This window comes from Dendropsophus ebraccatus, chromosome 4 (genome assembly GCF_027789765.1).
Source record: "Dendropsophus ebraccatus isolate aDenEbr1 chromosome 4, aDenEbr1.pat, whole genome shotgun sequence".
Classification (NCBI taxonomy): Eukaryota; Metazoa; Chordata; class Amphibia; order Anura; family Hylidae; genus Dendropsophus; species Dendropsophus ebraccatus.
The window spans coordinates 53,857,599-53,884,988 of NC_091457.1; the positions used below are offsets into that span (position 1 = coordinate 53,857,599).

Genomic DNA, 27,390 nt, shown 5'->3' on the forward strand with positions numbered 1-27,390 from the left:
ATCTCTATCCACATTATCAGTTTAATTCACATAAGCCAGCAGTGATGTGATTACCGATTTACCCCATTATACTAATGCTTTTATATCTTTACATGTACATTAATATTGGACACCAGTGGCCTATGTAAAACATAAAACCATTTAAGCAATTGCTGCATGTATTTAAGAACACAAGGGGAGGTATTGACTCTCATTGAAGAGACCAGTAGTTGCATATTTTTTCCCCATGGTGCATTGCCTGAAAAATACATAGTGATCTCTTCAATGAGGTTCAGTACTGCCCCCCACCAGATAAATCTAAAAGTCCTTTTTACACATGCCGATTAGTTGCCAAATGAACGGTCGTGAGCACATTCGTTTCTGATAAGAAAGGATGTTCCTACACAGTGTAGTTTTGTTAAAGGGAACCAATCAGCATGCTTGTGCTGATATGGTTCCCAGCTGCACACTAAAAATCGACAGCTCCCCGAGCATACTAGTCACGTCTGCAGCAGTAACTTTACATCAGGAAAAAGGTGTTTTATTCCGGCCTTTCACCAGGTTGACCCCATATCACTTTTGTGGATAAAGATCCCTAACAGGAATGAACCACTACTCCATATGAGGACCCCAGTCTATCCCTGTCTATGTACATTCCTAAAGGCACTATTACATGAAGTGATTATTGGCCGTATCAGGCCGATTATCGGCCATTACAGACGATAATCAATTTGTGTAATAAAAGCCATGTCAGATAATCATTGTCTTTCAACGTCTTTTAACATGTTGAAAGACTTAATGACTATGATAGCAAGGATTTGCTGCCATCGCTCACCTCCCCGCGCCCTCCCCCCCGCACTTATGTGTACGCGTGTACTAGCGCAGACAGCGAGTGGGGAACAAGGAGAAAGCGAGCACTGATCTGACAGGTCGGCGCTCGCTTGCTCCCAGTGACAGTGTACCTGTCGTTATAACTTTTAAAATCTAAATCAACAGTAGATGTTATATAAAACAAGTTTGCCATATACACTCATTATTTTATTTTTTTTGTTATCATGCTGTAAAACAAAGCTATACTTACCAGAAATCCAGGTCCAGTCTCCTGAAGGCAGATTTTCTGACTTGTGCTGGTAGAAAAAAACCAGACTAAACACAGGAATTCCGGCCAGTACAGAGAGTCACATGACTGCCTTCTCTCTGTGAGCGCTCAGATGACCTGGGATACACAGACCTTCCTGTTTTCTGACTGTTTCCTTTTTTTTTTTTTTTTTAGAAAAAAAAAAGTCAGAAAACAGGAAATGCCATGTTTTCCAATGATAACTAAAAAATAAATAATGAATATAAATTGCAATCTTGCTTTATATCACATCTACTGCTGATTTAGATTTTGTAAGCTATAACAACAGTGACACTTTAAGATGAAGAGACAGATAATTACTGTAACTATCAACAACTAACTTACAACTATATTCCTCTTGACTTCATTCCCATGGGATAGTACCAACCTAGCTTAAAGGGCTTGTCCAGAATTACAATAACTTAGCTTGTTTCTTTCAGAAATAGCATCATTTTTATGCTCAGTATTGCAGCACAGCTTCATCAAAGTAAATGGAGGTGTTGTAATACCACACATAACCTAATGACAGGTGTGACGCTGCATCTGGAATAAAGTAGGTTTATTTTTCTAATGCTGGAGCTGGGAAGGATTTATCAGGTAATGCTTCTTTTGTTCCTTAATCACATTTCCCCCCTTTCGGTCAAGTTTTTCCACAACTCAGAAAACCTCTTCAACTTTCTAAGCAGGAGATTTGGTGCTGTGTATCAGATAAACAGTTTTTTATGCCATAAAGATATAACAAGACATCGATCAGCACAGAATTTTGAGGCAATTTAGATTATTTTGGACTTCACAGTGTCTTAGCTGCTGGGCACCATAGCAGCTGCTACATCTCCGACCGTGGTAGTTAAACCCATGCCGAGACCCGTACAGTACTGCAGATGTAAAGCATATCATTCTCCTACATTGCTAAAGTTTCATTTTACTTGTGCGCACCGAGGACACTGCGTAAAACAGAACATAAATTGAGAATATTCTATTGATTTTCTGCTCTATGTAAAAGCTGGGATTACAAATTAAAATCAATGCACAATATCAGACACACTCTCTATCCCTTCCTGCAGAAACCTTTGCCTGAAATGAACTCTTTTTCAGAATTGAAGATAAAAATGGATCTCCGCATTCTGCATCTTTTTTTTTTTCTTAAAAAAGCAAAAATGTGCATAGATATTCTTAAGTAGCAAGTGTTAAGTCAGAGAAACCGATCCTTCAATGTGCATAGTGAATTACTGACACAATCCCCATATAAATTCACAGCTTTGAAGAAACATAACTTTACGCTGATTGTTAAGGACCTATTCTTATATGTGTGTACAGAAAATGGTCTGTTAATGTCTTGTACTGATCTACAAATTTCCTTATTTTTTGCTGCGCTGTAGTCATATATTTTAGAGTCCCTTCAGACAAGCTGGTAGCATGATGTGATTATACCGCCACCTAAAGGACGGTCTTATCATTACAAATTCTTCAGAAACGTGGTGAATATTTCAAGCCAGGATTCAAATCTATATCGCTGGTTTACATGCTAAGGAATACTGTGGGATAACTGGGTCCTGACAGGGACTTTATTGGTCCAAAAATAGTCTACTAATGAATACATTAGTTTTTTTCCTGAATGTACATTTTTTATGCTGCTTTTGAGTCCTGCAAAACAGAAGTATATATTCATGAAACAAGCTGAACATAGTTGGTAGGTTAGATTTGGACCATTAATGGGTCTGCAGTGCTATACCTTAGCATACCTATCTGCTAGCAGGATTTCACTGCATTGAGCGCTTTCACTAGCAGCCGGCAGTATTGTTGTTTGGCTGGTCTCCCTGAGATCAGCGATCTGTTTCTCTTATGGCTTTACTAGGCATTGCTCCCACCTAGCCAGAATCCTGCTCCACACTGATGAGGGGCAACACCCTGAAACAGCTTTATTTGTTTTTCCCTTGTCATTACATTGACTTATAGGGCCACTTAATATGGTGGTTTTGGTGGTTTCCTTACAGGAGTCACCCCTCGGCTGAGTCCTTCCCGAAGGGATATCTGGCTAGTCCTGTGTTTTGAGACTCTTCAATGAGGTTCCACAGGCTCTTCTTTTGCTAGTAATACTGACACTCTCCTGCTGATTCAAAACTACAACTCCCATCATATAATAACAGCTAAGAGCTGTCACAGCATTGTAAAAGTTGTAGATCTGCAACAGCTGGAGAGCCGCAGGCTGGATCACTAGAGGCTTGGGATAGATGAATCACATCTATACAGAGTTCTTTTGAGTAATATATGTTTTCTGTGTTCTCATTATATCTAGTCACCTAACAAGCCTACGATACCACAAGATAAAATCCGTCCATTGACCAGTTTGGACCACCCACAGAGCCCATATTATGATCCAGAAGGAGGCCCTATTATTCCAGTTGCTAGAGTTGTTATTGAGCGAATTGCCAGAAAGGTAAGTAACACTAAAAAGCATGTGCATAACCAATAAGGGCTTAAAGTGTCACTGTCGTTAAAAATTTTTATTGCAGAAATCAATAGTACAGGCGATTTTAAGAAACTTTGTAATTGGGTTTATTAGCCGAAAAAATAATTTTTATCATAAAAAAGCAGTTTGAAGCTCTCCCTTTGTCTTTATGATTTTCCTATGGAGAGAGAAAGTAGAGGCAGCAAAACAGGACAACAAAGAGTTAAAGGGGCACTTTTTCACTGGGACCGGGGAGGAGGTGGCCGAGGGAAAAGACATCCACTCACCTCCCAGGTTCCAGCAGCAGGTCCCGCATCGCGCCGCTCCGGTGCCCATTTCCCGGACGCTTCCTGGTGTCTCACGTGGGCCCGAGACGTGACGTCTCAGGTCCACTCAGCCATTCAGTGAAGGAGGCGGGATCCGTTTCAAGTTCGCTCAGATCCCGCCTCCTTCAATGAGACGGCTGAGTGGACCTGAGACGTCACATCTAAGGCTAAGTACACATAATGTAAAATTCATTAAACAACTGCCATAGTCGCAGTTTTGCAACCACGGTCTTTATTTAATAAATTTGCCAATTGCTTTAATTGCTATGGAATTTTGGATGGAGTTTATACACTCTGTATACACTCCGGCCAGGATTCTATGAGGCAGCAAAAAAACTGACATGTCAGTTTTGTGCATTGACTATTCATTGAATAGCAGCTGCACAAAACTGACAGTGCAGACAATGTAAAGTACGGCTCTGGCTGTACTTTACATTGTCTACTATGGGTAATTGGAATGTGGGCACACCAGAATGTGCCTGCATTCCACTAAAAAATAATTTAAGTTCATCCAGCTGGTACTGCAGTACCAGCCGGAACAAACTTCACAGACAGCGGCCGTTCTGACACAGAACGGCCGTTGTCATACACTGTGTGAACCCAGCCTAAACGTGTATTGAAAGTGTACACACTTATGCATATAAGATGTTAAATGTCAGATCACGGGGGGTCCACTGGGACCCCCTAAAATCTTAAAAATGAGATCCCAAGTTTTGTTTTGTCACCCCTTCATTCATTGTCTATGGAGCTACCAAAGATAGCCAATACTGTTTTTGGCTAATTTAAGCAACTCCTGTGGATAGGTGACAAGTTTTTTTTAATTTGTAATACCTTTTAATGTGAAGAAGAACATAAGGCTAAGTGAACATGTCAAGGATCTGATGTGGCTGTCCATCAATGCAGATTGCAGGACATCCACAAGAATAATGAGGATGTTTATTGTTCAACCCTACATAGTTGGGTGCGATGACATACAGTATACTGACCTCGAAGCCTATGAGCAGGTGATTAGCATACAGCACATACAACCATAATAAAGATGCTATTAACATTTATAGAGACATGTTTAGAAAGGTATTTACATACATTATAAGGCAATAGGTTCTTTGGGGGGGCTTGAAGCTGATGACAGGTCCCCTTTAATGATCCACTCTATTGTGGGACATAGCAGGGCGTTGTTTGATGAATGTATACTGAGAAATACTCAACCTTATCACACTGAAAACTCTGTCTCTCATTAGTAAGAAGCTGATCAGTGATTGGAGCAGCGGCACACTCTCTACACTCCATTAATTATGTCTTGTGTCTTACAGGGAGAACAATGCAATATAGTCCCCGACAACGTGGATGACATCGTAGCTGATCTTGTCACTGAAGAAAAAGAAGAAGGTAAAAATATCATGTGTGCGACCAATAAAAGTTAACATTTCTTTGGCTCAGCGATGAATCCTGACAGACTATTGTAGGCACCAGAAAAACAACCTTCAAAAATAAAAATGCTACAAAAATAGATGTCATTAACCGGAAGAAATGTAAAGAATAATCCACATGTCTTCTTGGTGGGTAGCTTTAGAGAATTCTATGGGAATTAAAGGGAATTACAACCCCCCCCCCCTCCCAACTAAATATTTTATTCTTCGTGTGATGCCATAACCCTGTTCTTGGGCTAGGTCTTTGGCCTAAGACTTCTTCCTGCCCTTCTTTACAGATTTCTGTCTGACAGCTTCTCCTCTGAGTTTCCCCATACATATGCACATTTATCTCTGGCAAGCTTGCGTGTGATTCTAATGGGGAGAGACGGGAAAGCTGCAGTCAGACAATTCTAGCAGCAGCTTAGGAATCCAGTGTTGAAATCCAGAAATTCAGTATTCAAAAAGTCGACCAGCCTGACAAATATCAATGAGCTGACCTTTTTGTTCAATGTTTATGGAGGCCTTTACTTATGAAGGAAAGAAAAACTGTTGTCACCATACTGTGGTATGATGTGTAGCATGGTGGCTCAGTTTTTAGTATTGTAGCCTCGCAACGCTGGGGTCTCGGGTTCAAGGGGAACTGCAAGGAGTATGTATGTACTCTTCATGTTTGTGTGGGTTTCCTCCCACACCCAAAATCTATGTTAAGTCCTGCAGAATCAGTTTGTACTATAAAAAGAAAGAATTATTATTAAAAAATATATATATATATATTATACTCTAAAACCAAACTGGTCACTGTGTTACCCAACATTCGACATGGCATCTTCATAATATTTTACAGGTAGCAAATGACCACAGTTAGTGACAAGCAATTACCACATTTGTGTGTCTCGTGTAAAATGTTCATGTGGATTTTCGTTTACACACTATTTTCAAGAATAATGGGCACATACTCAGCACAAATGCTCTACATGTTTGTATTGGTTCTTCACTTGCTCCCTGTACCAGGGCCAGACTGGGACTGAAAATTAGCCCTGGCATTTCAGAGCACACAGGCCCACTCTCCGTGTGGTGAAAAGTCACAAGAAGATGTTGTGAGTGCTGCATGGCTACATGTTGTATCATCACGGCCACGACTGGAATAACAGATAATAACACAGTAAAAGGGGTCAGAAGCTTCTGTCTCTGTACTGTGTAGCTGAGCTGCAGTTACTGGTCGTCACCACTACACAGTGTACAGAGACAGACCTTTTCCAGCCCCGGTAACCGTGCTGAGTTTAACACCACCACCACCTACTGACTAATACCACCACCTACTGATTAATACCACCACATACTGACTAATACCACCACCTACTGATTAATACCACCACATACTGACTAATACCTCCGCATTTTGACTAATACCACCACATTCTGACTGTCACCGCATACTGACTAATACCACTGCATACTGACTAATACTACCGCATGCTGACTAATGTCACCGCATACTGATTAATACCACCGCATACTGACTAATACCACCACATAACATCCACTGTACACAGATCACTATCACCTCATACAGTCATATAGAGGTGGACGCAGCTCCACACAGGATCTGTACACTATATACATTACAGTGCAGTTATATCCGGTGACTCACAAGGGATGTCTTCTCTGATCAGAGTTCTTCTCTTTTCATTTTCTTCTTCTTCTGCCCTGGGCCATTATGAGAACTTCTCCAAGCCCCAAATCCACAGAATCTGCCAGAAAGACATATTAGGCTCCTCACTCTGGCACAATCCTCATCTCTCTACAAACTGCACATCTGTATTGGCCCCTTTACACCCTTGTTTAGTGGTTATGCTGACACTATGTTGTGCCCCTTATAGTATATATCCCCCCTTATAAATGCCCCCCCTATGTTGTCCCCTTATAGATGTCCTCTCTCACTATGTTGTCCCCTTATAGATGGCCCGTCTCTCCCTATATTGTCCCCTTATAGCTGTCCCCCTCTCCCCCTATATTGTCCCCATATAGTCCCCCTCTCCCCCTATGTTGTCCCCCTCTCCCCTATGTTGTCCCCTTATAGTCCCCCTCTTCCCCTATGTTGTCCCCTTATAGGCCCCCTCTCTCCTATGTTGTCTCCTTATAGGCCCTCTCACCTTATGTTGCCCCCTATAGATGGCCCCTTCTCTCCCCCCTCCCTTATAGATGGCCCCCTCTTCTCTCCCCGCCCCTTATAGATGGACCCCTCTCCCCCTATGTTGCCCCTTCTCCCCCTATCTCTCACCCCTCCCTAATAGATGGCCCCTTCTCCTCTCCCCCTTATAGATGGCCCCTTCTCCTCTCCCCCCCTCATAGATGGCCCCTTCTCCTCCCTCTCCCTCATAGATGGCCCCTTCTCTCCCACCTCACTTATAGATGGCTCCTTCTCCTCTCCCTGTTATAGATGGCCCCTTCTCCTCTCCCCCTTATAGATGGCCCCTTCTCTCCCCCCTCCCTTATAGATCGCCCCTTCTTCTCTGCTTCCTTATAGATTGCCCCTTCTCTCCCCCTCCCTTATAAATGGCCCCTTCTCCTCTCCCCCATCTTATAGATGGCCCCTTCTCCTCTCCCACCATCTTATAGATGGCCCCTTCTCTCCTCTTTCCCTTACAGATGGCCCCTTTTCCTCTCCACCCTTATAGATAGCCCCTTCTCTCCCCCTCCCTTATAGATGGCCCCTTCTCCTCCCCCTCCCCGTCTTATAGATTGCCCCTTTTCTCCCCCTCCCTTATAGATGGCCCCTTCTCTCCCCCTCCCTTATAGATGGCCCCTTTCCCCCTCCCCTCCCTTATAGATGCCCCCCTCTCTCCCCCCTCCCTTATAGACAGCCCCTTCACTCCCTGGCCCCTCCGGACACCCACCCCCACCCCCTGTACACAGCAGATAAAATAAAAATAAAAAAAACACGCTTGACAACCCGTCCCTCTCTTCTTCTTCCGCCTCCTTCTGGCCCCCGGATGATACGCGGCTGCCAGGGGTGTCCTGTCCTTTCCCCCGGCAGCAAGTGCATCAGAGAGCTCCCTTTGCACCGGGGCTGGGACTTTCGGCACAGGGAGCATCTCTTACGTGCGCTCCCTGTACTGGAAATCCCGGCTATAGCTGCACATAGAGCTCTAGAGCTCTATGATGTGCATACTGCTGGGAATAGGACGAGACACCCCGTCCTATTATAGGCCCCTCTCCCCCTATATTTCCCCCCTTATAGATGGCCCCCCTCTACCCCAATGTTGCCCCCTTATAGATGGCACCCTCTCCTCCTATGTTGCCCATTCTCCCCCTATGTTGTCCCCCTATAGATGGCCCCTTCTCTCTCCCCTCCCTTATAGATGGCCCCCTCGCGTCTCCCCGCCACTTAAAGATGGACCCCTCTTCCCCTATGTTACTCCTTTCTTCCCCTATGTTGTCCCCCCATAGATGGCCCCCTCTTCCCCTATGTTGCCCCCCTTATAGATGGCCCACTTCTACCCCTATGTTGCCCCCCCTTATAGATGGCGCCCTCTCACCTTATGTTGCCCCCTATAGATGGCCCCTTCTCTCCCCCCTCCCTTATAGATGGCCCCCTCTTCTCTCCCCGCCCCTTATAGATGGACCCCTCTCCCCCTATGTTGCCCCTTCTCCCCCTATCTCTCACCCCTCCCTAATAGATGGCCCCTTCTCCTCTCCCCCTTATAGATGGACCCCTCTCCCCCTATGTTGCCCCTTCTCCCCCTATCTCTCACCCCTCCCTAATAGATGGCCCCTTCTCCTCTCCCCCTTATAGATGGCCCCTTCTCCTCTCCCCTCCTCATAGATGGCCCCTTCTCCTTCCTCTCCCTCATAGATGGCCCCTTCTCTCCCACCTCACTTATAGATGGCTCCTTCTCCTCTCCCTGTTATAGATGGCCCCTTCTCCTCTCCCCCTTATAGATGGCCCCTTCTCTCCCCCCCTCCCTTATAGATCGCCCCTTCTTCTCTGCTTCCTTATAGATTGCCCCTTCTCTCCCCTCCCTTATAAATGGCCCCTTCTCCTCTCCCCCATCTTATAGATGCCCCCTTCTCCTCTCCCACCATCTTATAGATGGCCCCTTCTCTCCTCTTTCCCTTACAGATGGCCCCTTTTCCTCTCCACCCTTATAGATAGCCCCTTCTCTCCCCCTCCCTTATAGATGGCCCCTTCTCCTCCCCCCTCCCCGTCTTATAGATTGCCCCTTTTCTCCCCCCTCCCTTATAGATGGCCCCTTCTCTCCCCCTCCCTTATAGATGGCCCCTTTCCCCCTCCCCTCCCTTATAGATGCCCCCTCTCTCCCCCCTCCCTTATAGACAGCCCCTTCGCTCCCTGGCCCCTCCAGACACCCACCCCCACCCCCTGTACACAGCAGATAAAATAAAAATAAAAAAAACTCGCTTGACAACCCGTCCCTCTCTTCTTCTTCCGCCTCCTTCTGGCCCCCCGATGATACGCGGCTGCCAGGGGTGTCCTGTCCTTTCCCCCGGCAGCACGTGCATCAGAGAGCTCCCTGTGCACCGGGGCTGGGACTTTCGGCACAGGGAGCATCTCTTACGTGCGCTCCCTGTACTGGAAATCCCGGCCATAGCTGCACATAGAGCTCTATGATGTGCATGCTGCTGGGAATAGGACGGGACACCCCCGGCAGCCGCGCATCAGCTGGGGGCTGACTGGAGCGTTGTGGGCCGGCTGATCCCGTCCTTCTCCTGGCCCAGTGACTCCTTTTTCCTACGGTAGGGGAAAGGAGTCACCAGGTCACAAGGAGCACGGCCACCGGCCCTTCTGGCATTTGCCAGAAGTGCCCTATGGCCAGTCCGGCCCTGCCCTGTACACTGTCATATGGTTCACACACTCATTCCCCCATCTGGACAGACTCCATACACACTTCATACACTATACATGTGTTCCATATACCAACATATACACCATGTTTAAGCCCCACCAGCGCCACAAGGAACACCCACATTGAAGCAAGCCTCACCTATTTCTCATTGATCTTGGACTTGGTCTTGATCTTGGACCCATTGCACGTAAGGTTATGTATACATAACATTTGTGATGTTTGTTTAGCTTGTATACCAGGGGCATACACAGTAAGCTTATCAGTTCCCAGCTAGTTTACAATTTCCGTATAATAAATTGTAAATTTCATCAGCCCCTTCCCTTCAAGCAACATTCCCTGGCATAACCTCTTAATGTTATTTTACATGCATCTATTTGTAATATATTATTTTTGTGGTAGGAACATTGAATCTGTCTTCCCAAGGTGCGTGTAAGATAAATGCCCCAATCTAGAAGCCGCCCCTATCAGCATTGCTGTATCTCTAATGGTTAAAATGAAATAAATCTGCCCTGATTCCGAAGTGAGACGATGACAAGAATTGATTGCGATTATGCAAAAGGAATGTTTTGTTTGTCTTAAAATCATACTGCCGCTTCTCCTCCTCGCAATCACTCATCTGCGCTGCCACCACAAAAGAGCAAAGGAAAAATTACTTCTTTATTTGCCAGTCACTGCCCTCAAGTGGCCCTTGTAAGATCTGCAAGATGTATGATTAAAGGGCTCATTTATCAAGCTCGGCAGGGCACACAAAAGGCAGGAAAATGGCACTTGATGGATTTTTACTTTTTGGGGATTTTGAAGTGATTTATCAGAATGCATTGTGCTGCCCTCAAAAAGTATTTTTCTTCTCTATCTGCTGCTGACTTAAATTACCTCAATATATTCAATGTGTTGTAGTCCCAGCTCTGTGGGCAATGCAAAGTTTTTAACAGATAAATCAGCCCTGTGACAGGATCTAAGCTATCAAATCCAGTTCTATGATAGTAAAGGATTGATAAATACAGAATACAATGTTTTTGAATGAACCAGGTCACCTGGGAGTTATCTGGCAATAATAAATATAAAAAAAAAAATCATAGTAAATGGGGCTATATTTCAAGATGAATAGGAGCCTAAGGGTATGGGCACACTATGGAATTCTTGCGATTAACATCCCACAGATTCCATCGCTCGCCCCTGCACACTCCTGCTTAACTCTTCGCCCGTCCCATCTGCCCAAAAAATTGACATGTTAGTTTTTTGGAGAGACAAGCGGGAGCGCATGGGGGCAAGCAGTGAAATCCACAGGATGTTATCCGTAAGAATTCCATAGTGTGCACATACCCTAACTGTCTAATAGGAGCCAAGCTGTATACAGCTAATACGAGCCAAGATGTGTACAGCAAATAAGTGGCACATTGCTTTTCTAGTGCTGTTGCCACTTCAGTAAATAGGTGGGATCCTTTAGACAGACAAAAGATGTATGCCTCCAATGTCTATTAGGCTACTGAATTAAATGATGACCTGGTTTAATAACATAGTCACACAATACTCAGCTGGGAGGTATTTATGCTATGTGTGGCCAGCCAGTTGTTGTAATGTGAATTGCAGTCTAGTAAGAGTTTTGGTAGCATGTCATGAGAAACGCAGTAAGCCCTCATTATTAGATTGTCTTGGGTCCGACTCCCAGCACAACCGCTAGTCAACTTTTTGAAGGGGCCATGACATTTGTGGGAGTGCTACAACCTTTGAAGGGCAAAGTACAGGCCTGCAGCGTTGTCCTGTTTACTTGAATAAGGCAGTGCCTAGTACTGTGACCACAAATAGTATGATGATAAAATGACATGTAGGAGTAATAAAGGGGCTGCCACACCCTTCATCGACCCTTCATACAGCTGATCATCAGGAGTGACAGAATTCGGACCCCCGCCAGTCTAATCTTGATGACCTGAAGAAATCTGCAGAAAAGATCCAATGGACACATCCTTAGAGTCTTACATAATACTGTCCCCCACATTCATGACAGAACTATCTAAATGTTCTACCTATAAAATGATATTTAGTGCCTGATACCTAAGCCGAAGCTGTCTGAATGGGGTCAAGAAGATGTTTTTTTTTAATTATCTTTTTCTTTTGTTTTTTTAGATGACACCCCAGAGACATGCATCTATTCCAACTGGTCTCCTTGGTCTGCTTGCAGTTCTGCTACGTGTGAGAAAGGCAAAAGAATGAGACAGCGTATGCTGAAGGCACAGCTAGATCTCAGCGTTCCTTGTCCAGACACACAGGACTTTGAACCTTGTATGGGACCAGGATGCAGTGATGATGGTAACTTAGAGCTCAAAAGAATTCTATGAAAGGTTATGTCAGTTTAAATTCCTGTGACCATTGGGACAATTTTCTTCCAGATGTCTATATTCATGGTTGTTTTTTAAATATTGCAATCCCATGTCTGGGACTTTCATTATACCATAACCATTAATAACCATAACTGTCTCATAATATTGACTCGTGTCAAAAGATGTCATTGGTGGAGGTTTGTGTCTATGGTATGAAAGTCAATGGAAATATTCTAATATTTGACTTAGACTTAGACATCACCATCAACGTAAAGAGTCCCTGTCTCCTTAGTTGATCCAAAAGATCCCTCCACCAAGTCTGATTGTTTGGGCCTCTGTTACAGAATTTGCATTGGGACTCATGGTACTTTTTTAAACAAGCCAAAGTTGCATATTTTGTGCAAACATTAGTATAGAAAACTCCTGCTCTCCCTTGGCCACCAGTTTCGTTTTGATTTCTTTTAGATGCGTCCACATGTATGATGTCAGAGTGGATTATGTGGTCACCGTGTAGTGCTACCTGTGGCATGGGAATGAGATCCAGGGAACGTTATGTAAAGCAATTCCCAGAGGATGGATCTATTTGCAAAGTTCCAACAGAAGAAACAGAGAAGTGTATAGTCAATGAGGAATGTGGTAAGTCATATTTCAATATACATATTATGCTATTTACTAGTGATGAGCAAACATCCCGATGTTCGGTTCAGATCCCAAACATATAAGAAATTGATTGTGATCAGTTCATGTTCGTCGAACATTCATGAACAAATAACGAATATACAGTACAGCGTACACTTCGGTCTACCCACATGCGCACAGATTATCAGGTGCAAGCGTAAATTACGCCGCTGTGTACAGATTTTCTACGTTTTGGTCTAGAGTTACATTCACAAGTTCAAATATGTTAGAAAATTATTGTTATAACCGTTCCAATCATTGAACAAATTATTCTTGATAGGCGAACAGGAACAATTAGCGTCATGTTCGTACGAACATACGAACAATTACTAACACGTTTGCTCATCACTACTATTCACAAGGGTTTTCCTAAATAGAAATTCCTTTATAATATAACGAGTTAATCAAAGATTCTAATTGGAAAGATAATTATTCAATTTAGAAGACAAATGAAAGAGGTTATTCCATAAAAATTATGGTGTGTATTTCAACAACCAATGGGGACAAAAATTTTCCTATCATTCACATGCTACGGACAGAACCTTTTTAGATCTTGAACTTACCAGTGTACCAAATCATATTGTTATCACTAAGGCCCATAGAAAGCTGTTTGACATAAGACACAACTGTAGTACCACCGACAGTTTTGTACAGGAGTGTGGTGTGAGCTGAGATAGGCTACGATCGAGAGTTTACCCTGAATGGACTCTCAGTAGAGCACATAGTAGGGTTAATAAAAGGGACAGGTAGGATTTAATTCAGTGTCATGAAAAAAAGAACCGTAATGAACGACCAGCGAAGTCCACATTTGTGACTAAATACTGTATACTCCACAATTAATTCTCATCAAACAAATGTTAACATGCAATTTGTATATTCTGCAGGGAGATACTATTCTCAATGAAGTTTTGAGACTTGGCAGTGATATAATTCCCAATGTCAATATACTCTTCCTTGTAAAAAGTTCAGCAATAGTGGGCGATCCAAAGAGTTTGAGATAAAGATGTTTCTCAATTGCAATACCATCTTCTATATGTACGTGAGGATGAGGATTGTCAAACATATCTATGACATTAGACAGACAAGCACTAGGAGTCCATCAGAAGCCTCACCGCATTTTATTGCGAAACACAGCGGATCTACAGAATACTTACGTGCACATGATATAGACAGAGAGAGTTTTAGTGCCATCTAGGGGTGGAGACAGATGGTGTAGGTTGCAGGAGCATGAAGCTCTATGAATCTGCACTCACTTCTGCTGGTGGAGTCACTGTGTACATACGCTTCTTATGCTTTACTGATCCTAAATTATATTAAGGATCAGGCAATTAGCAATGAAGGACAGGGGGCAGTTCTGAAGCTAAGGAATTATGAATACAGCTCTGAACTACTACCTATGCTATAACTCAGGAACAATATGGGATAAATAATGCAATATATTTACAAGGAGGCCAATATCTAATCCAAATGATCAATCAAAGCTATTTCCTATAGGTAAATAGTTTTGATTACATCAAAATATATTGTACATTTTTTCTTTGCTTTATATTATTCACTGCACAGAGCCAAGCAGCTGTATCGTAACAGAGTGGGGTGAGTGGGAGGAATGCAGCGCCACCTGTGGTATGGGGATGAAAAAGCGACACAGAATGATCAAGATGACTCCGGCAGATGGGTCCATGTGTAAAGCAGAGACTTCTGAAGTGGAAAAGTGTATGATGCCTGAATGTCGTAAGTACAAACCATATTACTATTAAATCCATTGTCAAACTGGTTACTCTACACATTTTTTTTAAGGTTTGGTTCCCGTCAAAGTGGATCAGACGGAGCAAGAACCTATCAAGTTAAATTTTAGCAAAGGCATAGACACCTTAAAGACAGGCTCTGTGGCTACCATCTCAGTTTTTCTCTACAGGGGAAATGTATTGTCTGCAAACAGGGTCATGGAAATGCTATGGAGGGGAACATTGAAAAATCTGATTGATTGGAAAACACTGTGCCATAAAGGGGGGCATTTAATCTTTGCTATGAGACCACTTTCTTCTATGTATACCACTGACTGTAAGGAAATCAAAGCACCATAAAAATGTTTTAGTCAAATGCAAGAAGGAAAATCCATTTTCTAACTTGTATTGTGCTGTAATGACGCCACATCAAAGCCTTCTTTAAATGTACTTATGTTCATGTGAAGCCATTTGGGGGATGCCCCGATGAATATCTCCTCTCTGCAGGCTTTTCGCGACTCTCTTAATATCTGTTATAGACCATTTACTGTTCTTTTGTGGCCTCGGTCTGACCAGTCTAAGTGATCTCAATACGTTTCATCACAAAGTTTTTCATAGTGCCCTTTACAAACCACAGTGAATCATTATTACTAGCTTATGAAAAGATTCGAAAATGGCCCATTATCCTCGTGTTCTACAGAATGATGTATCAAACAAGTTGGCAGTGTAGTTAACTGGGAATATAAAAATTCATACAATGATGCTATTTCTGTGCTTAAAAGGTAAACACAAAATCATTGCCTATTATTGACGGAATCATTAAATGAAATGTAAGCACTATACTATACTATAAGGCGGGGGTCCCCAGCAGTGGCTCAGGGGCTGTCTGCTAGATTGGAAAAGCTTTATAGCAAACAGCTGACACACATTCCTACAGTCCAAGGCATTTACTGATGTCATTACGTGGCTGCAGCTCCGTTATACTGTGTTCTGATGATAGTACATGGTAACGCCATTTCCCTACTGATTTTGTGTATACCTGTTCTCCTGGCTTTGATCATTTAACTGAGCAGGAGTTTAAACTTTTGTCTGCTGATTTTGTTTGTGTTCTCTCCTGGCTTCTCACCTTCAGACTCAGGGGTGTAACTAGAAAGGCGTAGGCCCCATAGCAAACTTTTCATTGAGCCCCCATCCCACTGTGGGTAATCCCCCTGTTTGTTAGCTCTCTGCCCTGTAGACAGTATATGTTAGTGTCCTCTAAAATAAACATCACCCCTAGTATCCTACCCCTCAGTGCATAGTGTCCCCCATGGTAGGCATTTCCCTTGGTAGTATGAAGACAGATTAGAAGGCCCAGTGTATTGCAGGGATAGGCCTTATTCCCATATTCCGTGTTTCGGGGACAACACAGACGTTGAAGGCCTATAGTGAAATCCCCCCTGCCCCATTTCCAATATGATGCTAGAAGTGGGTAAATTTTTCCTCTGACTGCTGACTTGGTCCTGACAGGTTCACCTGGTGCTGACCCAGGTTGTGCTGACTCATGGTGCGTTTACACGAAACGATTATCGTACAAATTTGCGCGATAACGATCTAATTCGAACGATAATCGTACGTGTAAACGCAGCGAACGATCATACGACGAACGATACATCGCGCATTTTGATCTTTCAACATGTTATCAAATCGTCGTTCGTCATTCGCAAAAAATTCACAAATCGTTCCGTGTGAACAGTCGTTCGCCGATTTAACCAATGTGTGAGATAGGCTTAAGCATTCGCAATACGATCGCAAAACGAATTTTCCGTACGATATATCGTACCGTCTAAATGCTGCTCGTTATGAAAAAAAAAAAACGTTACTCCGACATCGTTAATCGTACGATCGGGCCAATTATCGTTACGTGTAAACGCAGCATCAGGCTAGACAATCATTCTATTCCCTGGCAGGGTTCCTGGGATTACTAAAGTTTTATTATACTATGAATCTGAATTACTCTTTGACTAAGTTATAGCTCCACATCTGCTAAAATGGCTGCCACTTGCCACCATGGTGTCCTATAAACTGTGAACATAACACAGTTTACTATAAAATTGATGTTATTTAGATATATATGTCTGTTTGTTTTTGGTGTACATACAATGTGCTGTTAAAAGGCATTTAGAGTAAAGCAATTGGACATTGAGATAAATGTAGCGAGTACTATGTATAAGAGTAGATATTCTACTGTCCAGGTTTTGTTTTGTTTTAGTATTTTTTATTCTTACCTGTATCCCACAGATACTATTCCATGTATGTTATCACCATGGTCTGAATGGAGTGACTGCAGTGTGACATGCGGCAAGGGAACCAGAACACGACAAAGGATGTTAAAATCACCAGCTGAACTTGGAGACTGCAATGAAGAGCTAAAACAAGTGGAAAAATGCATGCTCCCAGAATGTCGTATGTATAAAAAGAAAAGCTTTGTAAATGGTTGAGATCATTTTAATTTGTTACACGGTTCTGAATGAAAAAATGTTATATTGAGCCACACTATTAGACACCTTAATTTTATATAAAAGGCCAAGCTCATGATTTTCAGCTTCCCAACAGCATATAATATTTCCAATAAATAATTAATATGGTACATGTGAAAATTACATGACCTCTACCTCAGATTCCTATCCCCTAAGACTTTATCCAGGATAATCATGTGTCGGAAAAAGTAAATAGCTGTAAAAGAGTGTCTCTTGCTCTGCTGAACTTGACCTATACTTAATTCTGTGCCTGTTAGTTCCTCTCTTCTGTAAGCGCCCCTAATGTCCATTGTCTTCCTGGGTGTGTGTTTGCCTTCTAGTGTCCGCTGTCCTTCCTTCTGTACATGCCCCTAGTGTCCTCTGTCCTACCTTTTGTAGTGATCCCTAGTGTCCACTGCCTTCCCATATGTGTGTGCCCTATAATATCCACTGTCCTCCCTTCTTTATATGCCCCTAGTATCTGCTGTCCACCTTCCTGTACATGCCTTCTGTTATACTGAGCAGACAGTCACAGAATACATAATAACTAGTACAACCAGAGACAATAATGTCATAAATGACATGTAGAAAGGGTGAAAAGGGGTTCTCACACTCCTGTTTAGCATCCACCACTTTGTCTCCATGCCCATCCCCCCCATTCCTCACAGACTCTCTATGCTGTCCTCACGCTGCACATGTGCTGGATCGTTGAGACACGTGCAGTGTTCAGATAAGTGATGAATAGGAGAAAACCTGCCTGGGGCATTCCTAATGATGAAGAGGGTGGTAAGGAAGGATGGAGAGGTGTCACAGGCCTAGGGCAAAGACACTGTAGGCCATGACAATTTGACACAGGGCTGCAAGTTTAAGGGTAGCTTCACATGTACCGTATCGCAGTGGATTTGATGGTGTGGATCTGCAGCATATCCGTAGCAGATCTGATCTAAATACCTGAACACAGCATCAAATTTGCACCATACAATCCGCTGCAGATCCTGTACGTGTAAACACACCCTGAAAGTTGTTTTTTTTAGGACAATAACTGCATCACCTGCTGAAAAAAAAAACAAGACAGATCTTGGATTAAAAGCAGCTATCTGATGGTATAAGTGGTTTGGGGAGGGGGGGGGAGGTATTGTGGGTACAGAGTCACTCTGATATAAGCTTTATTCTAATAGGACACACAAAAAGTAATAGTTTTTAGTGAATGATGTCCTATTTTGAAGAAGTCTATTAAATGCTCTCTCTAGCTGTGATATTTCTCTGTTAGTATCTAACATCTACTTTACCTTCCAGCTATCAACTGTGAACTGACTGAATGGTCTCACTGGTCAGAATGTAACAAGTCATGTGGAAAAGGACATATGATCCGAACAAGAATGATCACATTGGAGCCACAGTTTGGAGGTGGCCTCTGTCCAGAAACCGTACAACGTAAAAAATGCAGAGTTCGAAAGTGCCAAAAAAATAACGGTGCTGAAAAGAGACGTCTTAAAGATGCCCGAGAGAAGAGGAGAAGTGAAAGGACGAATGAAGATACAGATGGTGAACAGTTTCCAGGTACATTAGAATGTTGTCCAGGTCTTACTTAATCATGAAAAGCGATGAGGCTGATAGTGCCCCCTCCCCTGATTGGCTGTGTATATATATAGTAATATTTCTGGTAACTAGTGGCATGGCAGGTAACCATGAGTCCCCTGGTAAAATTTACAACCATGCTCATAACATAAGAGCAGAGACTGAGGGCAATCAGAAGAATTTATGAGAATTTCAAGCAGGCACTGAGAAATACATATTGGTGTAGCTCTAGCTTGTAGTGCAGTGTCAGCGATCAGTTGAAGTCTGGGAAATTGCCAGATCCTCAGATGATCGCATCTTTTGACCATGCTTTAAAATGTGTCACTATCTGCCTGTGTAAATAAAAGGTATAAGTGTGACCGATAATGATTAAGGAAAACTGACAGCACAAATATGTATATATTAGTGCTGTCAGTTTCCAGATTGCAAGCTATGTCTTCTTACCATCAGCACTGCTTGTAATCCAACATCCTGTTTCCTGCCCCAGCCGTTTTTGTATCTTCAGGACGGGGGACTGGAGAGCTGGATGTTGAATCTCAAGCAATGTAGATGGTAAGTGTACACTGCTTGTATTCTGGAAACTGAGAGCATAAATATATACAATACATATCGGTGCTGTCAGTTTTCAGGGCTGCACAAATGATACAAGGATTGTTTGTACAGCCCTGCTACTTGATTTGTTGTGCCAGGTAAAGGCACTGCAAACATATTCCTATCTCAGTCTATTTTGGCCACCAGCGACTGACAAACCCTTGCATGTAAAAGCTGATTTGTGCTTAAAACGAATGTACTACCAGGTGCACTGCTGCTATTTTTTTAACCTAAATCAATCAGTGCTGGCATGTGAGTGAGGGTGCATGTATGTATGTATGTATGTATGTATGCATGCATGTATGTGTGAGTGAGGTTGCATGTATGAGTGAGTGAGGGTGCATGTATGTATGTATGTACAGTATGTATGTATGTATGTATGTGTGAATGAGGGTCCATGTATGTATGTGTGAGTGAGGGTGCATGTATGAGTAAGTGAGGGTGCATGTATGTATGTATGTATGTATGTATGTATGTATGTGTGTGTGTGTGTGTATGTGTGTAAGTGAGGGTGCATGTATGTATGTGTGTGTTAGTGAGGGTCCATGTATGTATGTATTTTTTTTTTTTTTTGGGGGGGGGGGGGTGATTTGCCTTCTTTGCCTAGGGCACCAGAACTCCTTGTCCCGGACCTGGAGAACCCCTTTAACTATGGTATGAGCAACTCACTAAGTCTAGCCTGAGTTCCTATCTATATGAAAGGTTATTTTTTAACAACATCAGATAGTAAGTATAAGAAGCACTTCCCATTATTGAATTCTGAACACATCCAAATATCATCATTGCCTGTTCATAACAACCGATTACCAAGGGTTTTAGAAGCCAGACCTGAAACAGTCAGGCAATGTCTTGCTAATACAGTCGAAATAGCTAGTTATGGTAGTTATGGTAACTGTCTACCATTACGAGGACATAGCGTGAAGTTACTGGGCCCCTATGCAAAATATGTAGTGCAGCCTCACTTATATTCTATTTGAAATTTTGGATTCTTTGCATTTGTGCCTTTGACCTCCATCGAGCACCAGAGTAGGCACCTCTGCACAACTAATGTTAATGAAATTGTAACACTACTACTTTTACTTTCAGTTTGCAAAATGAAGCCATGGACAGCGTGGACAGAATGCACCAAATTTTGTGGTGGTGGCATTCAGGAGAGGTTCATGACAGTGAAGAAGAGGTTCAAAAGTTCTCAGTTCACCAGCTGTAAAGACAAGAAGGAAATCCGAGCTTGTAACGTCCATCCATGTTAGCAAACACCTCACATGGGATACTCCCTAAGTTACTTGGAAAGTCAATCTTTATTAGATTTTTTATCATAGAATATATACAGTGCTTTTCATTTTGCAATGTACTTTGCTTACTATTCTTGCAGGTGCAAGAACTATATTTTCTAAATATTCACATGTAATAATAACTGAATCATCTGGTTAGATCAATAAATAATATCTTACATCTTGGTTGTTTAGCGAGAGAATATGACTCTGGACAATGTATCTTCCTAATTTCATCACGAACTATGATCTTAACAGTATGACATGCATGCAAGAAACAACACAACCCATAGGACAATCCGTTACCACCCCATGTCGTTTTCCACACTGCTAGACCAAACAGAAGGATACCAGAGATGGTCAATAGCAGATATCCAGCTGTACATCTGCAGTGTAAGAACAGGTTCATCTGGATGACTCCAAGCATGTTTGGTTACAAGTCATTCTAGATTATTTACCCCATGATGTATTATGTTGAATCTACAAAATTAAAATTGTCATTCGTTCATGTTAAAGAGCTAAACACACACAAGTATTTTTTTTTTTAAATGCAGTAAATAAAAAAAAGGTGTAGTTATTTTTGGATTTTATTTTTTAAACATTTGTGTTTAATTCTATTCTGTAGGTTAAAGGGGCCATCTGGTTTAGTAAACTCATTTTTAAGCATTAGTCCGTTTTGAATGAGGGGGTCTCCTACTCAAGACCCTCATAGCCAGTGCAGAAAGCAGAAAGATTGCCTAACCTCTGGAGGACCCAAAGTGATACAGTACACAGTCTGAATAGGTTCCTTGTCATGCATTATTAGCCCTGTGGTGGCGCTGTAAGGAAACAATTGGCTGTTAACAAGGTGAGGAAATATCAGAAGTAGGCAAGTTTGCTAAATTAATGTGTTTGCAAAAATATTCAACTTGATGAGTCCTACAAGTATAGATATGATACTGGCGCAATTCTGTTTTTTATATACTGTACAGTGTATGGTCATAGCTATGAAGGACTACATGAAGAACCACTCTAGTGTAACCATTCCAATACTTGATTATGGAAAATCCCCCCAAATTGTTGCTTGTTGGCATTAAATTCAATGTTAAATAAAAAAAGGAACAGGAGGCACATATAAAGATTCAAGTGCACACCAAAATAATGGAAAATATATAAGAAAATCTTTATTGACAGTTTAAAACACAGAAGGTTAAAAACATCTAAATACATGGCATGACAAGCAACACCCTGCAATATGGGGTTTGCACCCCACCAGACCGGGATAACTAATATGTCCAAAGCAGAGACCGGGTGTGTGAAGTACAAACAATGTAGAATAAACAAAGAAAATGCACATCAAGGGCCAGTTCACACTGAGCAAAACCACCGGAATTCCACTAAGGAACTCTAACTTACTAACTTACTAATAAAAATGTCTGCTTATACTGAGCCTAGGAGTTCTGTGGGTGGTCTCACTCAATGATTGACAGCCCTCACTGTATGAGCATGCATACATAGTAGCCAAGCACAGATTAGAATTAATCACTGGACTCATACGTGTTAAAAAATAGTAATTTAAATAAATAAAGCTATACTGAATGTTTTTCCCCCAAAGTATATATCTATTTGCTCAGCATCTCCTCCTCTATAACAAACCGACATAAAGCTTCATCATAGTCAACTACAAAATATAGAGTGATAATACATGCTAAAGGTTTAGTGTCTGTGGTTCTTAACAAAGTTATATATCCCTTCTTCATGCCTTGCGGGCAGATCAGTTTTAAAGGGAAACTATCAGCAGGTTGATGCATACTGTATTATTGCAGTCGTGTATCTCATTTTTTCCAGCACTGGTCTTTCTTTAGTCGGTCCCACCAGTTTCAATTTACATACTATTAAAGAAAAAAGTTACAATTCCTATCTTTTATTTGTCACATCTTTTAAATTCTGCTCATTAATATTCCCTGACTCCCTGCTCTTATTCCCTGACTATGAGAATGACTGGAAATGCCATCACATGACATCATGCTGTGGAAGCAACTCGTCATTAAAACTTCAACTTCAACTCCAAAAAGTTTACAGCTCTTAGCTGCATTATTAATCGTTTCCAAGGCAGTTGACATTAAAGTCCGACAAAATTTTTTATTAAAGTATTGTTTTGCCCCTAAAAGTTATACAAATCACCAATATACACTTATTACTGTAAATGCACATAAAGTGCTTTTTTTTCCTGCACTTACTAATGCATCAATTCTTCACTTCCTGGATAACATGGTGATGTCACGACCCGACTCCCAGAGCTGTTCGGGCTGTGGCTGCTGGAGAGGATGATGGCAGAGGGACACTGAGGAACACAGGAGGGACACTGAGCATCCCCCTGCTATCATCCAGTAGTATGCAGTAGTAAGTGCAGGGAAAATATATTGGTGATTTGTAGAACTTTTGGGGGGGAATTTAATACTTTAATAAAAATTTCCGCTGGACTTTTATCCTTCTCAAGTTGTATATACTAAATGTAAACAAAAAATGCAGTGTGAACTTGATTAAGTTTGTTAAAAAAGAAATCATAACAGGAGATGAGCGAACCGGGTTCGGGTTTGAGTCGATCCGAACCCGAACGTTTAGTATTTGATTAGCTGGGGCTGCTGAACTTGGATAAAGCTCTAAGGTTGTCTGGAAAACATGGATACAGCCAATAACTATATCCATGTTTTCCACATAGCCTTAGGGCTTTATCCAAGTTCAGCAGCCACCGCTAATCAAATGCCGAAAGTTCGGGTTCGGATCGACTCGAGCATGCTCGAGGTTCGCTCATCTCTAGTTCTAACCCATTAAAATAAGTATTGCAACCAATCTAAGTTGAACCAAGTCTATGGACCCAAAAGTAGCCACATAGTCTACCTCTATGATATGAGCATCGCACCCAAAAAAACCACAATCTCACCATTTTTCTCCTTAATTGGAAATGTCGCTTTAAAAAAATATTTTATATGTCCTAGATAGAGATGAGCGAACCAGGTTTGGGTTCGAGTCCATCCGAACCCGAACGATCGGCATTTGATTAGCGGTGGCTGCTGACCTTGAATAAAGCCCTAAGGCTATGTGGAAAACATGGATATAGTCATTGGCTGTATCCATGTTTTCCAGACAACCTTAGAGCTTTATCCAAGTTCAGCAGCCCCCACTAATCAAATGCCGATCATTCGGGTTCAGATGGACTCGAACCCGAACCCGGTTCGCTCATCTCTAGTCCTAGAGATTTACCAAATAACAAGTGTCTAACTGCACTAGAATGTCAGTCTAGTGAGGCATAGTTAGAACAGAAGGCCAGAGAACATAGCATAAAAGAATTCCAACAGCATCCATTTGTGTAAATCCTTGGTGAAGTTTATTCAGAAAGCCATATACATGTAAGCAAAATCAAAACTTCTGACATAAACATAGAACATAAAATAAAGTACAAGGTTTGACAGCATCCAAGGTAGTAAAATCACTTTATGACTTTATAGCATATTTGTGGTTCAGTTCAATGTATCTACCCAAAAGGGTCTTTTTCAACTCTTTTGATTCAAAACATTGCACAGTACTCAGCTATTCGACATTATACTATGAAACATTGAATTCATGTCCGTAGAACATGTCGAATGTTTTTTTTTTTTTAAGTGAGAGTTTAGTTGCAAGTTTAGGGCAATTTTCCAATTTTATTTATAAATAAAAATTGGGCGCACACACACACACCACAATTTTGTATATTCCATATCTATGGCAAGAATAATACAGTATGGAAATTAACCTTGCATCACTCTGGACAATGACAAGTAAAAAGGAAGATGTGAGAATGGGGCTGAATTGCAAACAGAGCCCATGCACAAGAGATGTACTGTTTCTGGGCAAAAAAAAAATCTATGTTTCTTCAGTCATAAAAACCCTTTCATTTATTCATGGTAGTAAAATGCAATGATTATTTATTTGGCCCATGTGTAAAATAACTTTAAATGTGCTATTTTATCCAATTCCTTTTCAATTAAGGGTGTTATCCTCAGATTACAGCTTAGCATCTATGATCGAAATATCTCATTGGTAGGATTCCTACTGATCATGAGAACAGGGGTCACGTGATCAACTGTCCTTCCACGTGCCAGTGATTAATAGAAATCCCAGCCACTGGACTCCTAATAAACAGATTATCACATATATATATTATTTTACCACTGATGCTATGGCCATGTGATGACATGGGGGTTTAACAAATATACATGCAGCTCTTCTGGTACACCAGCAGAAGAGATATATACAGTAATTTTTGCTCCGTTACAATTTCTATTTATCATTTCTACATAAACTTAGTAATATTTATGTTGAAAATATATACATTATTATTGTTCATCAAGCATATATGGGGTAGGACTGAGTGAAGTTGTATATGAGTTCATTAAAGGGAAACTATCAGCAGGTTTGCACATAGGAAGCCGTTAAACTGCATCTGTTGTTCATTCTGACGCTAATCTTCTTATTCTTCTGTGTGGCGCCAGTGTACGTCCCACCTGCCGACTTGTACATCTACAACTACAACTACTGCATTTATGAAACTGCTGATAGTTTCCCTTTAAACACATATTTTTGACAAAAAAGTTTAAGTTTCTAATTGGATGTAGATTATATTTATTACAACTAACAAAATGTATACGACTGACAAAAATCTCAACTGATTAGAAAAAGTCCTCTTTTTTTTTTACTGTTTTCATGAAGGTTTTACGAAGTGGAGAGCCATTTTTTCCCTATATTATTTATGCAAGTATTTCACTATATATGCAGCTGTAAACTTACGTTTTTAGGCTATGTTCACACTACGGATGAGACCGGCCGTTTCGTGACTCCGGCCGGGTCACGAAACAGCCGGTCTCAGCCCGGATCATCACGGCCGGTACTTAAGTACCGGCCGGATGATCTTTCCTCCTTGGAGCTCTGATGCGGGCGCATTAGCACGCGCCCGAATCAGAGCTTCCCATAGCCCACAGCCGCTCGCTTCACTGTGTGAACTGCCAGGTCCTTCTGCGGACGGAATTCATTGAATTCCGTCCGCAAATATTGGACCTGTCAGATGTTCCGGCGCCGCATGGGAACAGAGCGTATACGATGTGTGTACGCTCCGGCCGGGATCCCATAGCAAACAATGCTATGTTCCACCCCGCAAATCTATGGCTGTAGTTCTGCGGCGAGAATTACGGCCGTAGATTTACGTAGTGTGAACATAGCCTGAAATCTGAATTTTAAGGTTGGACAAATAAAAATTTGTAACTTTCTTATTTTAAAGCAATTTGCATAGAAAAGGAGACAAATTGTATAAATTAGGTATTAGTAGGAGGGTTCACAAACTTTAGATTGTATTATATGAAAAGCAACTCATTTACATGATCAACACCAATAAAGACATTAATATATTGATAGACAAAAATGTATTATAAGATTTATCTTGTGAGGGTTTTATGTGTTTTTTCCATCATGCAAAATACAGGCTTTTTTATTTTTACAATTTTTTTTTTTTACAATTTTTCTTTTCTCCATTGCAAATCATGCTGTTGTGTGAGTCTAATGGTTCTTATAACTGGTCAATAGAAGCCTATAATAATTTGCATTATGTATGGCTGAGTCAAAAAAAACTTGTATGTGCCTCTTAAGAATGTTGATTTTTTAGTTCTCAATTTTTTTCCCGTTTTTTGTCATTTTGCTGTGGAATTTTTGATAAATCTGTCATAAGTATATTTCCTACTAAAGTCTTGTGTATTGTTTTCTAGTTGTATGTCTAACACACTCTAATTTTGAAATAAAATACATCTTTACAAGAAAATCTATTTTTTCTTTGAGCACCATGTAATTCTTTCTTTTTTGTTATTAATATTATTTTTTCTATATACTCATTCTATATATTTCAAAAATTGCTACCATGTACCAGTAATAAAGGAGACGCATAAAGGGCCCATTCTAGTGCCATATGCATTAGCAGTTTCTGAGGCTGTAACCACAGTAGGTTCATTACTTAACTATTGGTAGAAAGTAATACCCTCACGATTCGATCATATCATCCATATACATTATACTAAGCTTCTACGAGTGTACTTATCACTGACAGTCAAACAGCTCCCAGGTCTGTCCAGTAACAGTGTCCTTTGGTGTACACCTTGAATCATACAGATATACAGTATAAGGCTATATTCACACAACATCAAAAATAGAGAAAAGGCAGACGCTTTTGCACTTTAAAATTACGTTAATTTTTGCCGTGATGTAACTGACTGCAATGCTATGTATTGAAGTCAATGGAAAGACAGACTTCCAATGCACACAATGTATTGAACAACGGACATTGTCTCCACGGACGTCAAAATAATGATCATGACAATTATTTTCTGACGTCTTTTGCAAACAGCGGACGTTTTTTATTAGTTGATCACACACAGTTTTTCTTTTGCCACCGTTCTTTCTCTGTTTTTACTATTAAATTCAATGGACATTTCAATTAAGCCACACCCAAGGGCCAATTAGTCCACCTAACTAGAATAACCAACATAAAACATTGTGTGAACATAGCCTAATAGTACGTGTGT

The 27,390-nt window shown here is 41.4% G+C and overlaps 1 protein-coding gene across 1 annotated transcript in view; it reads left to right on the plus strand.

The window, feature by feature from the left end:
* Window positions 1-22,391, plus strand: part of SPON1 (spondin 1) — a 280,785-nt gene extending 258,394 nt beyond the window's left edge. The window contains exons 9-16 of the mRNA XM_069965794.1: window positions 3,393-3,533; window positions 5,185-5,260; window positions 12,273-12,455; window positions 12,932-13,102; window positions 14,708-14,875; window positions 17,149-17,313; window positions 18,663-18,926; window positions 20,622-22,391. Of these exons, the coding sequence (XP_069821895.1) occupies window positions 3,393-3,533; window positions 5,185-5,260; window positions 12,273-12,455; window positions 12,932-13,102; window positions 14,708-14,875; window positions 17,149-17,313; window positions 18,663-18,926; window positions 20,622-20,785 (1,332 nt within the window). The 3' untranslated portion in view covers window positions 20,786-22,391. The remainder of the gene's footprint in view (window positions 1-3,392; window positions 3,534-5,184; window positions 5,261-12,272; window positions 12,456-12,931; window positions 13,103-14,707; window positions 14,876-17,148; window positions 17,314-18,662; window positions 18,927-20,621) is intronic.
* Window positions 22,392-27,390: the final 4,999 nt, after the last annotated feature.